The sequence below is a fragment of the Tribolium madens genome, unplaced genomic scaffold (assembly GCF_015345945.1).
Source record: "Tribolium madens isolate multiple individuals breed KSU strain unplaced genomic scaffold, Tmad_KSU_1.1 Scaffold_91;HRSCAF=231;Tcas5.2_LG7, whole genome shotgun sequence".
In the NCBI taxonomy this organism is placed as follows: domain Eukaryota; kingdom Metazoa; phylum Arthropoda; class Insecta; order Coleoptera; family Tenebrionidae; genus Tribolium; species Tribolium madens.
Window position 1 is genome coordinate 14,351,812 of NW_025401063.1, and position 16,024 is coordinate 14,367,835.

Below are 16,024 nucleotides of genomic sequence, written 5' to 3' on the forward strand. Positions count from 1 at the left end.
CCAAACTTGTAATCCAAAGTAATACCCGCTAAAGAAAAAGTCATTGGTGTCATGGTGTTTGACATAAACATTAGCAATATTTTTCTATTCCTAATATTCCATGTGTTCCAAGGACAAGTCATTAGTGTGTCAAAAACTTGACTCGTCTAAAAAATCAAGAAAGAATAACATTTTCACGTAATTTCGTGTCTAAGATACTTCATCAGTAATTGCTTGACCTGCAGCCGAAAAAGTATACACAATGAGTCCATTAGAAATTGCTATTACAACCAAACGTATTTTAAGTATGTTACTTGAACTCATGAAAATCTAAAATTTTAATTAGATTCAATGTTGTAAAACCTTTATTATTTATCTCACATAAAGGACAAAAAACAAGACAGCAATAGAGCAAAGAGCTCCTATGAAAATAAAAGTTGGCATTGCCATCTGAATTATAGAAATCAATTTTCTCAAAGACCTACAAAATTAAAAATAAATGTAAAAAAGTAATCAAACATGCTATATCATGACTTCAATTAAATTTCTGATCAAAGTTGACTGAGATGATAGAATTAAGCTTGAAACATTCAAGAATAATATTTTTTTTACCAATTTAATTCAAAATCGCAGTCTACTTTAATATCAAATTTAATTGAAGTGAAGTTTATGTACATTTTCAACTTGACATGATGTGATATGCAAAGGCACAATTTTCTAAAAACCATCTCCTGATAGTTTCCATCGTCCAATACATCTAAATTATGAGAGGTTGAAAGTTGAATAATTTGTTGGTTGACGAGCATCAACTGTAAATGTATGTGTAAAATTCCGTAAAGCATTAAACCCGGCAGACGAAATGCCGTAAATGCCATCATTTGAATAGTCGAAAAATAAAAATAGTAACATAATTTCCAATAAACTCCAAGATATTTTTTAAAAACTTGTATACACAGAAACCATTCACTTTGGTCGCCCCACACTGGAAGCAAAATGATTCCTAAAAATGCAAACCAAATCAACGTGAAATAATTTCGTATATTAATTTGCGCTGATCGCTCATAAATCAGATTTTTCACTTGGGGTCCACAGTAATCGATTGGCCAAAAAAAAAGCTGTTGTTTCTATTTCCAATAATTTTATACGCTTTTCAAGTATCATAGAGAAGAACATGGTCGCTATTAACTGTAAAAATGTGTCAAAAAACTAGTACTTTATTGTTCCATTACTTACATAAGCAAACAGTGTTAACATGCAACCATATCTTGTAACAAGTTCTACACTCAAATTTTGAATGAGAAAATGGATTTGAAGTAAGAAACTAATTAAATGAAAAATGAGGCAGACCATGTTATAAATCTTCATTACTTTACAATAAGCAAACTCAAAAAAGATTTTTTTTAAAACTATAAAGCGGTCATCAAAAGTTGTTTCATTAGACATTCTGTTGAAGCTAAACAATGAATAAACCGACTGAAGAAACTAAGAAAAATTTATAATATTATTTATTATCGATTTTCCACACCATTAACTAGTATTGTAATAGTCTAATAATCCATTAAATTTCATATTATTATTTTCCCTAGAATAATAATAAGTAAATGTACCTATACATATTTAACTAAATAATGGAAAAAATATAAGTTATAAAAAAAAACTCAGATGATAATTATGTTTTATTTAGGTGATACAATCAGTCATAATTTAAAATAAAAGTAACTGAAATAAATAGAAGACATTTGTGCACGGTGTTCTTCGACGTATTTTATCTTAGAATAATAATACGAGTCTATAATACTATACCGGGTGTCCGGTCTCAATCGCGATCATAGAAATTTAACATGGTATTGTTTATTTTTGCTAATTCCAGCTCGCCAATACAACCTATAAGTAAGGTGATGGTACTGTAGTGAGACCGTGATTGTGATATTGTTGCTATTTGATGAAGATTAAATTTTGAATTCGTCTTTTACCCCTTTATTTTGATTTCAGTTTTTCTGGCTCGTCTAGTAGACTTTATAATTATTTTCACTTACCTACGTTGTGTTTATTCTCAAAAATCTCTGTGTCGTAACACAAATTCGGATTCAAAGTAGTGTCAAAACGCATGGGAGAAGAAATTAAAAGTCAAGATTAAACAAAAGTAATTTATTTACAAATATGTCGAAGCATTTAGTACAGAAAAGAAAGAGTTGTGAGAGTTTGATCCAACTTTGCCATGTGTTAAAATTATTGTTCATGCTTATTTAATTTAGTTTGTAAGACACGTAACCACAATTTCTTTGGAATTTAAAATAACGAATTTAAGCAGCTGATTGATGATTGGAACTCTATTTACGTACTACAAATCTACCCTATACTTCAGTTAATATTGTTTGGACTTATATTATCGAGGAAAGAATTTAATCGCGTTTATTAAGTTACACTTGTACCAGAGTCGGCATGTAACATGCTCGCGGCCTTTATAAGTGCATCGCTTTTTACGATTACGCCCTAGTGCCGAAATAACGCCTCAGGTAAAAGTTAGGCGCCTAAACACCCATAATAATTTTCGAACAAAACCCGGATATACAAGTCCTTGCAAAATAACTGAATGAATGTATAGAAGTCATTTCTCTCACAAATGTTTCGTCCACGAGCTTTGACAAAGACTTGTTCAGAAGTTTGTCATTTCGCGACACCGGTTGATTATAGATAACCTGGATGGTTATTTTGTCTCGTTTATCTCGTAGTAGCCTGCATATACGTGGTATATGCCGTTGGAGCGGGAATTGCAACGCCGGAAACTATACGACCACGACTCTTCCCATGAAGATGGCCGACAAACGAGTCTATAATTTCAGGTGCAATTGCGCAAAGGACAAATACTTTTGCTTTCATCGCCTAGCATGACGCGAGAAAGAAATTTGTCCTACTCTACCTTATATTTAATATGCAACAAATCATTCTACCTTCAAAATTTTGTATGAAGAAATTCTAGATTGATTTGAGGCGAAGAAATCGCTGGAAACCCTTTGATTTAGGTTATTGATTGATGTGTTAAGTTTTAATAGTTTAGGGTTGAGCATTACACTCAAATCAAAATAAATAAATAAATTAATTAATTAAATTTAAGTAATACGGCAAAATAAGTATTGCTGCATTTCCTTACTAGAAATTAAGTTATATGTCTTTGATTTTAGAAAGTATTAACTATTTATTTCCAACATCAAAAAAATAAAAAAAAATAATTAAACTTATATTTCAAAGTTTTGAATTTAAAATTCTTTAATAAATTTGTGGTCACGGTAAATGATAGATAACGTTAATTTAATTTATTAAATTACTTGAAGAAACTTAAATGAAATTATTGCATAAAATAATTAATCAAAATAATATACATAGGCGTTCTAGCCCAAAATCCCATGTATTTTCTTATGGAGATAAACGGATATCCGTTAGAAAGAAACAGGGAGTCATTAGATAAAAACAGGTAATAAACAGGTAAAAAACGGGTAAAAACAGGAAATAAACGGGTCCCTGTTTCTTTCTAACGGATATCCGTTTATCTTATCGGTAAAATAATCACGCATACGTATAAAAACATTTATGAAACGAATGACCTTGAACGCTAATTTGAATCTCCATAAGAAAATACATGGGCTAGAACTAGAATTGGGCTAGAACGCCTATAGCTTATCTACTTGTAATATTTGTAAATGTGATTAATAAAAATTATTTAAAGAAATTATTGTATTATTTTACGCACCGACAAATAGTACTTAATATATTTAAAAAATGTTAGCTCAAAAACAAAAATAATAGAAAAAAAAAGTTGCGCATAAAAGATTGAAATCAATTAGAAAAAACTAGAAATTGATAAAATCATGATTTACGTACAATTTCTGTCAATAATAAATTTTGACAGACTCGAACCTTGTATTAGAATTGATAATGAACAACCAAATTTAGACACTTCTTCAGAAGAAGATTAATCTTCTCTTTCTCTTTAGTATTTCTATACATTAAATAGATTTTCGTTATCCTTACAGAAATCAATTAACCAAAATTCCACAGAAATTGACACATGGAAATCTTCCATTGATTCCAAATCACGCAAATCTTGCCAAATTATTATTACTAATCACAATTGAAGCTTTTCAAACGTTTAATAAAATTGTTTTTATTTTGCATATCCCAAATTGTTGAATCAGCAGAATATGATTATTATCACACTCTCCCATAACCAAAAATCCTAAAACAAGCCTATTTTATACCATAACCCCTGTCCATTGTAGTGTATTAAAAACTCCTAAGGTTGGGATCCGCGCATGTAGACACAGAGGATGTCAACCAGCTAGAGTGTTTTTGATTATTAAAGTTTAAGTAATAATATCAATCGCATATTATTTAAACACAACAACACCACAATTTGGCGACGAGTACAACGAACCAACGACGGGTAGTGACATTTTTGCATTTTTAACAAACGTAGCGCCGTGAACGTTATCAACAACAACATAACCTCAAAAGTGGTCAAACACGTGCTGCAAAAATGTCCTCAACACACGTTCAAGCCCAAATCAACCCCTTCGACATCACAGACACCACCAACATTGGAGCTAGATGGGACAAATGGATTAACAGATTCGACAACTACCTAGTTGCCATCAACATAAAGGAGGAGGCCAGGAAAGTAGCTCTATTACTCCACTCAATAGGTGAAGATGCTCATGATTTGTACTTAACACTACCCGACCCTGTCCTAGATCCCCCAACAAACGACACTCCACCCCCTTCCGAATACCAACTCGTCAAATTAARACTTAACACTCATTTTAAGCCAAAATTAAACACGGACTTTGAGATTTTTAAATTCCGCCAAGCGAGACAACACGACGATGAATCGACCGACCAGTTCTATGCACGACTTCTCAAATTGTCAAAAACATGTTGTTTTACAAATATCGAAGCTGAAGTCAAATCACAAATTGTCCTAAACACTACAAGTTCAGAACTACGACAATTTGCGTTAGCACAACAACCAAATTTAGACGTTCTCTTAACACACGCRCGCACATTGGAAAACACAAAATCTCAAATGGCAGAAATAGAAAGAAAAGTGCAGAAAGTTGTAATAAACAAACCAAAAGATAAACGACAGCCAGAGAAAAGAAACCAGTCAAGAAAATGCAACAWTTGTGGAAACAACTGGCACCCTAATGGCCGACAAAGTTGTCCAGCCCGCAGAATCACGTGCTACTTATGTAATAAACAGGGTCATTTCAGCAAAGTCTGTATGTCTTCGCAGAAACCAAAATCGCAGGACAAAYATCCAAACAAACGAGCACCGAATAAGGCAGTGAACAGAACACAACAACACCACGCAGATGAACAACACTCTGACGTTTCCTTCACTATTAAATCGAATAGAAACAACGAACTTCCGCATGTAACACTACAGGTTGAGAATAGAAGCATTCGATTTTTAATTGACACCGGAGCATCGATAAACATAATAAATTGGGAGTTGTTCATGAGGAAATTTTCTCAAGTAAGTCTCATTAACGACAACAGCATGATTTTTCCATACAACACAAGAAACACACTCAAAATAAAAGGAAAATTTTTAACAACTCTGCAACACAAAAACACACGCGTCAAAACGGAAATATTCGTTATAGAAGGTACAGGAGAACCYCTCCTTAGCTATGAAACGTCGAAATTATTGAAACTGGTCGAACTTTCAGTCAACACAGTCACACATCCAATAGACATGACTTTTATAGAACAACACTTCCCCAAACTAACAACCGGAGTTGGAARCCTAAAAGACTTCGAAGTAAAACTACACATCAACAAACAAGTAAAACCTGTAGCCCAAAAACATCGAAGAATTCCATTTMATTTGCGGAAAACTGTAGAAGTCGAAATCCAGAGACTAATTAAAGAAGACATAATCGAAGAAGCACAGGGACCTACCCCTTGGGTCTCACCCATTGTTATAGTTCCCAAAAGCCATGATCCAACACAAATTCGATTATGCATTGACATGAGAGCCGCGAATAAAGCAATCGAGAGAGAGAGACACATAACCCCAACCATAGACGATGTTATCACATCACTAAACGGAGCCAAATATTTCAGCAAAATAGACTTAAATGAAGGCTATCATCAATTGATACTAACCGAAGATTCYAGACACATAACAACCTTTTCGACACATGTAGGCCTTTTTCGAYACAAAAGGTTAATCTTTGGAATCAATGCCGYTGCAGAAATTTTTCAGAATACCATCGGACAAGTTTTATCCAACATACCTGGCGTGATCAATATCAGCGACGATATTCTTGTATTTGGCAAAACACAAACAGAACATGACAAGGCCTTAACAGAAGTTTTAAGGAGGCTAACCAGTTCAAACCTAACAATAAACAAAAAGAAATGTATCTTCAGTGTTAACAGCATCAAGTTTTTCGGTCATATATTCAGTGACAAAGGGATCTTCCCAGACCCAGAAAAAATTAACGCGTTCCTAAGTCTAGCCCCTCCTCAAAATCAACAAGAATTGAGAAGCTTACTTGGGATGATCAATTATGTGGGAAAATTTATTCCCAACCTTGCAAACAACACACAACCACTAAGGGAACTCATCTCTAAAGATCGACTGTGGAAGTGGTCCGATGAACAAGATGAAGCATTCAAACTTCTAAAAGAGCAATTAAGTGACGTTAAAAATTTGGCATACTTTAAAACAGACGCCCAAACACACGTCCATGTAGATGCAGGTCCTTACGGACTAGGAGCAATCCTTTCACAACAACATAATGAAAAGACAGCAATTATTGCCTATGCAAGCAGAGCATTGACAGCAACTGAACAACGGTACAGTCAGATTGAAAAAGAAACCTTGGCAGTTACATGGGCAATCCAACATTTTCACACATACCTATACGGAGCTAAGTTCATACTCCACACTGACCATAAACCACTAGTCAGCATCTTTCAAAACCCAAGATCAGCATTAAGCAGTCGAATTGAACGTCTATGTCTTCGAATCCAACAATACCAGTTTGAAGTAGTTTATCAAAAAGGTATAAATAATCCATCAGATTACTTATCTAGATATCCAGCAGCAATACAAGCAACAAAACATGACAAGATAAGCGAATATGTCAACTTCATAACAACACATGCCGTTCCTAAAGTTTTTCGTCTGGAAGATATTGAAGAAGCTACTAGAAAAGACGAATCTCTGCAACTTTTGAAACAAGCACTACTTACAAACAACGACAACTTGTGGAAAAACCCTAAGTTAGCAYCTTTTCATAAGATCAAACATGAACTAACAATTTCTGAAGACTGCATCTTGAGAGGAAACAGACTGATCATACCGCTCAAACTTCAAGAAAAAACCATTGATCTTGCTCACAAAGGACACCAAGGAATAGTAAAAACTAAACAACTACTAAGAACTAAAGTTTGGTTTCCTGGCATAGATAAGAAAACAGAAAATCGAATTAGGAGCTGTCCTGCATGTCAAGCCGTAACACCAACGCATCATCGAGACTCTATAATTACGACAGAACCTCCAAGATCGCCATTCCAAGGGATTGATATAGATTATGTTGGTCCATTCCCAAATGGAAAATATATTCTCCTGTTAGTAGATGAATATTCTCGATTTCCTCTTGCAAAAGTGGTGCCTTCAACCAACGCCCACCACTTAACCACTTTCTTAGAAGAAACGTTTTCCACATTTGGAATCCCAGAAACGCTGAAATCTGACAATGGTCCACCTTTCAACAGTAATGAAATTAAAACTTTGCTCGAAGACCTTAATGTCAAACACCACAGGATTACCCCATACTGGCCAGAAGCGAACGGAATGGTTGAGCGTTTCGTTAAAACAATCAAGAAATCGCTAATCTGTGCTAAATTAGAAACAAACCACTTTACATCGCAACTCCAGCAGTTTTTATTAAACTACCGAAGCACACCTCATGGCAACACAGAAAAACCGCCATTTGAACTACTTTTCAACAGAACACCAAACAACTTTCTTCCAGCCGTTCCTAACACAACAATTGAACAATCAACCTATGACAGAGCCACTGACATTAACAATCGATCAAAGAAGAACCAACATGCTAATAACAAACGCAGAACGAAACCACACAATTTCAAAATTGGTGACAAAGTTCTTTGTAAACAACACAAACAAAACTGTCTCACACCTTACTACGACAATACACCCTACGTCATTACYCAAATCAATGGCAGTCAAATCACAGCTCAGAATAGATTCAAATCAATAACGCGTAACTCCTCATTCTTTAAACATTTCACAAGTCCTCCCGACGATCCCCCCAGAGTCCCTCCAAAACACAACGAACCTCTAGAACACCCTCAAACCCTTGATATCGTCCATAACAACTTTAACCCCGCTGATGACTCAGAAGAAAATGAGGCCCTTACACCACATGTCCCCGAGGAGGAGAGGGAGATCATAGACCAAGGTCCAAACGAAGAAAATCCGATCCCAATGAGAGCTGACCGTCCCGAAAGAACTAGACGACCCCCTGCTTATCTCCGAGACTTCGTCACAAACATTAATAGTGTCAAGTGCATTGAGTACAAATTTAAGTGCAAGACCTGTCCTAAATCAAATAAGTGCTGAGTGCTTAGTAAACAAAGTATTTTAATTCTTTGTCATTTTGTATACTAGAATTAACTTTTTTTTTTAATCTAACAAGGGAGGAAATGTAGTGTATTAAAAACTCCTAAGGTTGGGATCCGCGCAKGTAGACACAGAGGATGTCAACCAGCTAGAGTGTWTTTGATTATTAAAGTTTAAGTAATAATATCAATCGCATATTATTTAAACACAACAACACCACATCCATAAGTTCGTCGCCGTATCAAGAGAGAGTAAGCTATACATAATGCTAGACAAAGACGATTGTATATCAATTTCCGAAAACGAAATGAAAATTTGCTACGACCACTTTCCGCAAACCTTATCACTCAGTTGACCACGTGAAGTAACCCTTTTAATGGACTCAGTTTTGTCCGAACACTGTGATGGAATTTTAACTTCAATTGACGACTAGAATATTCAAAAATTGGCAAATAACAAGTGGCTTTTAACCATTTCACATCTTACTACCATCACTACCATTTGCCCAAGCGAAAATTCAGTCAACGAAATTATTCAAGAGAACAGTCTTTTGACACTGAGACCTAAATGTAGTGCTTTTATCGAAAGTGCACGAATTTACGCAAGTATTAAAGACAACGAAACCATTTTTACTCAACTTATCATCCCGGAAGTTGAATACGATTGCTGTTCTGACCTGACCGAAAAAAGAGAAAATTCTTCAACTCAAACCTCTTCAAATTAACCATTTAAATTTGGACGAACTAAACATAGAAAAACAAAAACTTCGAGAATTTGATGATGCCCTCAATCGAATGATCCGAGAACCTTTCGCAACAAAACATTGGAGTACCTTTACCTGGATCATTATCATTATTGTGACCTTCCAATCTGCTTTGGTTATTTTGCAAATGCGGAATTGCCAAACGACTTCTCCGAACATTTAAACCTAACGATGACGATGGACACCACTCCAAGGGTTGTTGTACTCAAATCTGCAACTACTGTAACGTCAGCTGTACTGTAAATAGGGGGCCATCCATATCATCTTTTGAATTACGCGAAGAAGAACTATAAGTGAAAAGTGTAGTGCTTAGTACTTTTAGATTTCGATTTCACTCTTATTAAAGAATATCGCAATTTCTTAGGGGGAAGGTGTTACATAGAACTTATCCCTTATTCAGCATTTTTATATTATAAATATCGTTCCATTTAGCTTAGCTTAGTTAGTTGCTTACAGTTAGTTGCTCACAGACAGTTGCCCATAGACAGTTGTTAGAGTCAGATAGTGCTTGTTAGAGTTCGTTGTAAAAATTAAAAATAAAAGTTTCTTTTTAAATAATTCCTTTAATCTAAAATATTACATATACAGGGTGTTTCACATAACTTTACGAGGCTTGCGCCTAATGTACGCACCCAAATATACAAAAGTCACAGAACACTGGATTCAAAAAATACACATTTAATTATTTAATTTTTGGAAACCCATGACAGTAGTTGTCAAACTAAACACTGTTTCATTAATAGTCATAAACTGCAGTTTTTCAGAAGCAATTATCATTTGTTCCATCAAGAGACGGCATGAATATGATTGTAGTTTATCTATCTCAATCACTAACTAACTAAAAACGTAGTAATTTTTGAAAGGGTGAACAAACTAGAGAAGATTATCCAATTTTTCAAAATTTGTAATTGAGTTCGTATCGGAATATGTATTACTGATTGCATCTTACAGGCGCAGGCCTCGTAAAATTACGTGAAACACCTTGTAAACTACGGTTTTTGTTAATTATGTTGTTTTCAATTTAATTTGTCCAATTGTGTAAAATCTTATGAGTAACGAAAATAAATTTAGTGATTTTTGGGATCAATTAAGAGAATTTTCGCGAAAAAAAAGGTTATTAGCTCGAAAATTTATTCAAAAATGCAACAAGAACACCATTTTCGGTTTTGTTTAGTGATTTTTTGGATTATTTTTGACCAAATTAAGGTGTTTCTGACAAAAATTTTTTAAAAACTATTGAAAAAGGCAATAATTGAGTAATTTTTTACTTAATTGATCATTGTTCTGCTTATTTCTAAGAAATTTCGTGAAATAATTGCATTTTGTCTGAAGAACGTCCGAAAAAAACAAATTAAATGATGTAATTTTTAACCTAATTTAGTGTTTTTTTTTGGCCCAGTTTAGACCAAAAACGTATTTAAACACTCGAAAAAGAAAACAATAACAGCATTTTCGACAAAATTTGATAGTTTTTTGATTTATTTTTGCAAAAATTGCGTTTTTGGCCGAAAAACAAACAAAAACGCACTAAAAAGCCAAAAACGGGAGTTTGTGGCAAAATGGTGTCATTTTTGGGCAAATTTAATAATTTTTAGGTCCCGTTAAAAGAATTATTGCGAAAAAATAAAACATAAGGCAAAAATAGCGTTATTTTCGAGGAAAATTGGTAATTTTTCAGTCCGGTTTAAGGAATATCGTAAAAAAAAAACTTTATTTTTAATGTAAAAACTTATTTAAACATTGGGAAAGGCTACAAAAACACCATTTTAGCCTAGTTTAGGTATTTTTTCTAACGAATAAAGGAGAATTTTTTGCAATAGTGTCATTTCCACAAAAAAGTTTTTCGTGTATTTGATGGAAATGTAGTACATTGTTCAATTCAAAATCGTAAAGAAAAGTGGGACTTTGATTGTAAGCAACACATTTCTTAACGATTTCAGTTAGCAACACTTTTCTTCACGATTTTGTGTTAATTAAACTTTATACATTTTAATTATGAATATTAATAGAAAATGAACAATTATTTAAAGTATTAAATGTTATTAACATCTTCTACTTTTAGCAAACGTAATTCATCAGCTCGGCAGGCTCCATGTAAAGCAAAAATCATAACTACTTTCATGAACAGGAAGGTATCATCCAGGGCCTTAGTGAAAAACGTATTGATGTTATCCATCGTAAAAACCTTAGATTTTTTGGCCACATATCCGTCATTTTGACCTTTTAAATATGCAAGCAACTTTTTATAAGTAGAAATGTCAACATTTTCAATAGCCAGCGTACTTTTTAACATTGAATTAAAAAATTAATGTAATTAATGACAAATACCTTTTTAAAAAAGAAAGCGATTAGGATATTTTCATCACTTCCTTCTACTTTTTTTGATTTTCTCCACGAACAAAACTGTTCATAAGTTTTCTCATACTTTTCTCTTGCCTTCGACGGTAGCAAATGTGAATTAATTTCTGCTACTGTTGTTAAAATATTGGAAAACCCTTCACCCAATTCAGTCATTTTGCACAATGAAAAATTTATTTACTAAAAACATCATTCTCTTGTTTTGCTACCATGTTAGCAAATGTTATTTTGGTCAAATACACGAAAAAATAGCATGTAAAATAGTAAAAAATTGTTAACGCAGTCCTGGTGGGACTTGTACCTACAAGAGAACAGTCAAGAGTGACGCCAAGATAGACCAGATGAAAGTTGTGCTTAAGTGGTATTCCATTTAATGAAATGTTTATTTTCTTTTCTTTTTAAGAATTTGTCAAATGAAAGCAAGAAACTTCTGTTTTCGATGAGTTTACACACAGTCGCCACTTCTTGAAGTAATCACACAAAGCAGAAGCATCATGGGAAAGTTGTTTTTCTAGTTGATCAAATTCCTTGTGTTGAGAAGTCAGAGCAATATCGTCAGCATACACAAATTTTCTTGAAACTGTATCAGGGAGATCACTCGTATAAACATTAAAAAGTAATGGAGATAATACTGCACCCTGAGGAAGACCATTATTAAGAGTTTTTACTTTGCTTAATTTTTCGCCGATAAAAACTCTAAATTTTCTATTTGTTAACGTGCTCTCGATAAGTCTGACAATCCGTTTGCAAGATACGATTTTAAAAAGTTTGTGTATTAAACCATCCTTCCATACTGTATCATATGCGGCAGTGAGATCCAAAAGAACAACAACAGTTTTTAAACGTTTTTCGAAACCAAATTCAAGGTGGGTCATTAAAGGTAAGACTTCTTTGTGGTCGAAATCAAGCTTGTTCAGGAGAGAGAACATCCTCAACAATAGGAGAAATGCGCTGATAAATCATCCTCTCCAGAATCTTGTAACAAACACTCAACAAAGAAATTGGCCGGTAACTGGACGCTTCCTGTGAAGATTTTCCCTTTTTCAAAATTGCGATCACCTTGGTCTTTTTAAACTCCGAAGGCAGACGGGCTGAAATGAAAATGTCATTAAAAAAAGAAGTAATCCATTTCAGTGCAAAACTTCCGAGATTTTTGATGAATTCTGGGTAGATCCCACCAAAACCAGCCGATTTTTTACACTTCGTTGATGATATGACTGCTTCTAATTCATCTACATTGAAACATCTCGATAGTTCTTCTAAAATGTTTGCTTTTCTTTTTTGTTTTTAACCCGACGTTTCATCGCCTTCCTTTCTTTTCTTCCTAACTTAACGGAGTTTGAAACGTTTACCAAACGATTAGCTACAGTGTTTGGGTTGATCGCAAAATCTGACTTAGGTAGATCAAAGTTTGAAGATCCAAATGTTATAATGTAATGTTATAAAAGTATTTGTTTTAAAACTCTTCTTTTGATTAAGAATGGTCAATTGCACCTTCTTTGTCCTAATTAGAATAAACAAAAACTGTTTGTTTACTTAAAACAAATAAATAGTACTTGCGTACTATATAAAAAAGAGTTTTTTTTGTTGTAAAAATGACCACTGATCATCGAGCAAAAAGGATCTAGGAGACACGAGCCTTAAATATAAGACGAACAAAATGATATAAAATTTGTCAAGTTGTCAGGACATGACTTTTTTTGTCGCCCTGTGTAATAAATACAAAAATTAAAACGTACTTCATTACTAAAATTGACGTCTCTGAACATTGGACCTACAAAGCTATTTTGTATTAGAACTACTCTTGTATTAGAACTTCTGTTTTTACGTTGGACGTTTTTACTTTGGATTAGAATAATTTGGATGATTTTATTTTGGACAATTTTGTATGCGTCCAATTTAATACGATGAAAAACGTTGTACTTACTATGTGCTGTTCTGAGAGCCATAAGGACCGCGAAAGGGCTAAGGCCCTCCTTCCTCGAGCCTCAAACAACTCCCTCGGTCGTTATGGCCTTCTTAACAGCCCTGAATAATTAAATAACTATAAAATTACAGCAGCTGAACAGTTTGTAAACAATTATTACTTACTTTAAGACGGTACTAATTTTAAATATTATAAACATTTTGCTTGTAAGCAAATTTCTACACACTCTTTGTGACACAAACCATGACAGTCTTGAAATATTTATTTAAATAAAAATATCCACAAATCTACACAATATAAATAATTTAACATTTTCCTAATCACATTCTATTCACATTCGATAATGACTATCATAAATATTAAGTTTTTTGAGTCTGTCTTCCAGACTCTCATACTCCATATCACCAACGTCATTCTTTTCGTACCACGGGTGTCCATATTCCGAATGACTGACATAATGCCCATCTTTTGCATGATCCTTCGAATGTAAATGAAAATGTACATTTTGCGGTTGGGCATATTGTTTTGACGAAGCGTATTTCATATGAGTCCATTTGGCAGCAATTCCACTAGAGTGAAGCATCACCAAAAGCAACAAAAGTCCCAAACTTTTCAAAGAGAAAATAGTCAGGAATGCCAAAATGGTAACAATTACACCTAATTTAAATACTATCATCGGCATCGCGAATTTCAATCTGCGAGCCACTCCAAAACAACGGCCTAAAAAACAGTTACTTGGAAGAAAGTGAGCCTAAAACGTATTGAAAATTTTTTTTTACCCATTAAGTTGTTTTGGAGGTTTTCTTTATTCCAGATCCATGCCCACAAGTTCTTTAATCTTCTGCTTATTAAGTCGACAATTGCTGAGGATTTTCTCTGTTCTAATCCGGTGCTCGAGGCAAAACTCCAATGGCAGAAGATGATTATTTGCAATGTCACAAGCAGGATGTATGTCTTCATGTTTTCAAACTGCAAAAAAAGGGCTTGAGAGTGAGTTTTAGAGAGTAAGTTTTATCCTAATTCTAATAAATTACCACCGCATGCCAAAGTAATAACTGATGTTTTACATGTACTTTCTCCTGATTACACCAGAATAGCATGGAAATTCTTTATAAGTCACAATGTCAAGGTTAAGCAAGTACCGTTAATACTAGTGATGATTTATTAAGCAAAAATAAAGTTTGGTATTTTTTTTAAACAATTTCAATTATCCGCGTCAGTCTTTAATATACCAAGTGAATAAGAAGTATGCTTAAACTATTTATTTGATTGATGAATGATAAAGTACCTACTATAAAAATGTGATGTTTTATCAAGAGTAAAATTTTTCGAAATTTTCTCTTGTTTTTGAGTTCTGGCAACCTACTATAAAACCATTTTTCTCATGAAGGTTATGATTTAACGATTACAACTATGTACTTAATATTTAATTAAAAAAAAATTACATAACTCAAAAACAAAGCAAAATTTCATTCTCAAAAAACGACCACATTATTAATATTACTTTAATTTAGATTTATTATTATTTTCTGGAGGCAAATGATAAAAAAACTGCTTAGTTCCATACTTTATTTTCTCCCTGTAAGTATAATATTTGTGTGTAAACACCGAAGAATGTACTAGAAAACGATACACGGGTGTACAGGTACCGAACTTGAATAGGTACAGACTACACAATGTGTGTCACGTTAAACAGTACTTGTTTTAATCTTAAACCTCTTGAATGTCTTTCTTGTATTATCTATGCAAAATAGGTCGTAGACCTGAAACTCTTGTCTGCTCATCATTTTGTCCTCCTTTGTCTTCTTGGCAACAGAATAAAAACTATTTCATGTATCTATTATTTATTTTAATAATTAAATTACTAGGGCGTACTATAAGTATACTTCTCGTCACGATATTTGAACTGTCGTAAATCTTGAGTCGGGTACCCGAATTACTCTTAACAATAAGACATTAGGGTGGTTGTAAATAACAATATCAGTGAGGATAGAATGCGGCAGCACGTCAGAATGGTCCGGACTTAAAAAAATTTGTTAGTATGTAGGTAATTTAAAAAGTTTTATTTCATTCTTTGGTAATGCGGTCAATTCCTTTTTTGATCAGGTCAGTGGTTCCTGTACCAAATGTGGGCACGTTATTATTTCGCCTTAAAAACGATTTCAATTGACTCCAAGCCATTTCGATGGGGTTGAAGATGCAGTGGTAGGGAGGAAGTCGCAAAACTGTGTGACCCGCCTCTTCAGCGACTTTGTCCACCTTAAATTGTTTTTCATAAGTTCGTGACCGCAACACTTCGAGTAATTCTTTTTTAGTGTAACTTGGATGATAATATAAA

At 33.7% G+C, this 16,024-nt stretch overlaps 2 protein-coding genes across 3 annotated transcripts in view; one reads left to right on the forward strand and one right to left on the reverse strand.

Moving 5' to 3' along the window:
- Window positions 1-4,280: 4,280 nt before the first annotated feature.
- LOC123011556 lies at window positions 4,281-9,437 on the forward strand. The gene is made up of 2 exons (XM_044409049.1): window positions 4,281-4,679; window positions 8,418-9,437. Exons 1-2 carry the CDS (start codon window positions 4,514-4,516, stop codon window positions 8,636-8,638), a joined length of 387 nt encoding a protein of 128 aa, XP_044264984.1. The 5' UTR covers window positions 4,281-4,513; the 3' UTR covers window positions 8,639-9,437.
- A 4,501-nt stretch (window positions 9,438-13,938) lies between these two features.
- Window positions 13,939-16,024, reverse strand: part of LOC123012241 — a 9,341-nt gene continuing 7,255 nt past the window's right edge. Inside the window, exons 1-3 of one of the 2 annotated variants that reach the window (XM_044410133.1) lie at window positions 15,254-15,429; window positions 14,466-14,655; window positions 13,939-14,406 (exon numbers count right to left, since the gene is read on the reverse strand). In XM_044410133.1, the coding sequence (XP_044266068.1) occupies window positions 14,018-14,406; window positions 14,466-14,646 (570 nt within the window). In that variant the 5' untranslated portion in view covers window positions 14,647-14,655; window positions 15,254-15,429 and the 3' untranslated portion in view covers window positions 13,939-14,017. Of the gene's footprint in view, window positions 14,407-14,465; window positions 14,656-15,253; window positions 15,430-16,024 lie in introns of those variants that run through there. The other variant, XM_044410132.1, reaches the window with a different exon arrangement.

Coding starts and splice junctions, on each gene's coding strand:
- LOC123011556 (XM_044409049.1), top strand. CDS start 4,514: ATGTCCTCAACACACGTTCAAGCCCAAATCAACCCCTTCGACATCACA. Junction 4,680..8,417: donor TCTATTACTCCACTCAATAG/GTGAAGATGCTC, acceptor CTGATGACTCAG/AAGAAAATGAGGCCCTTACA.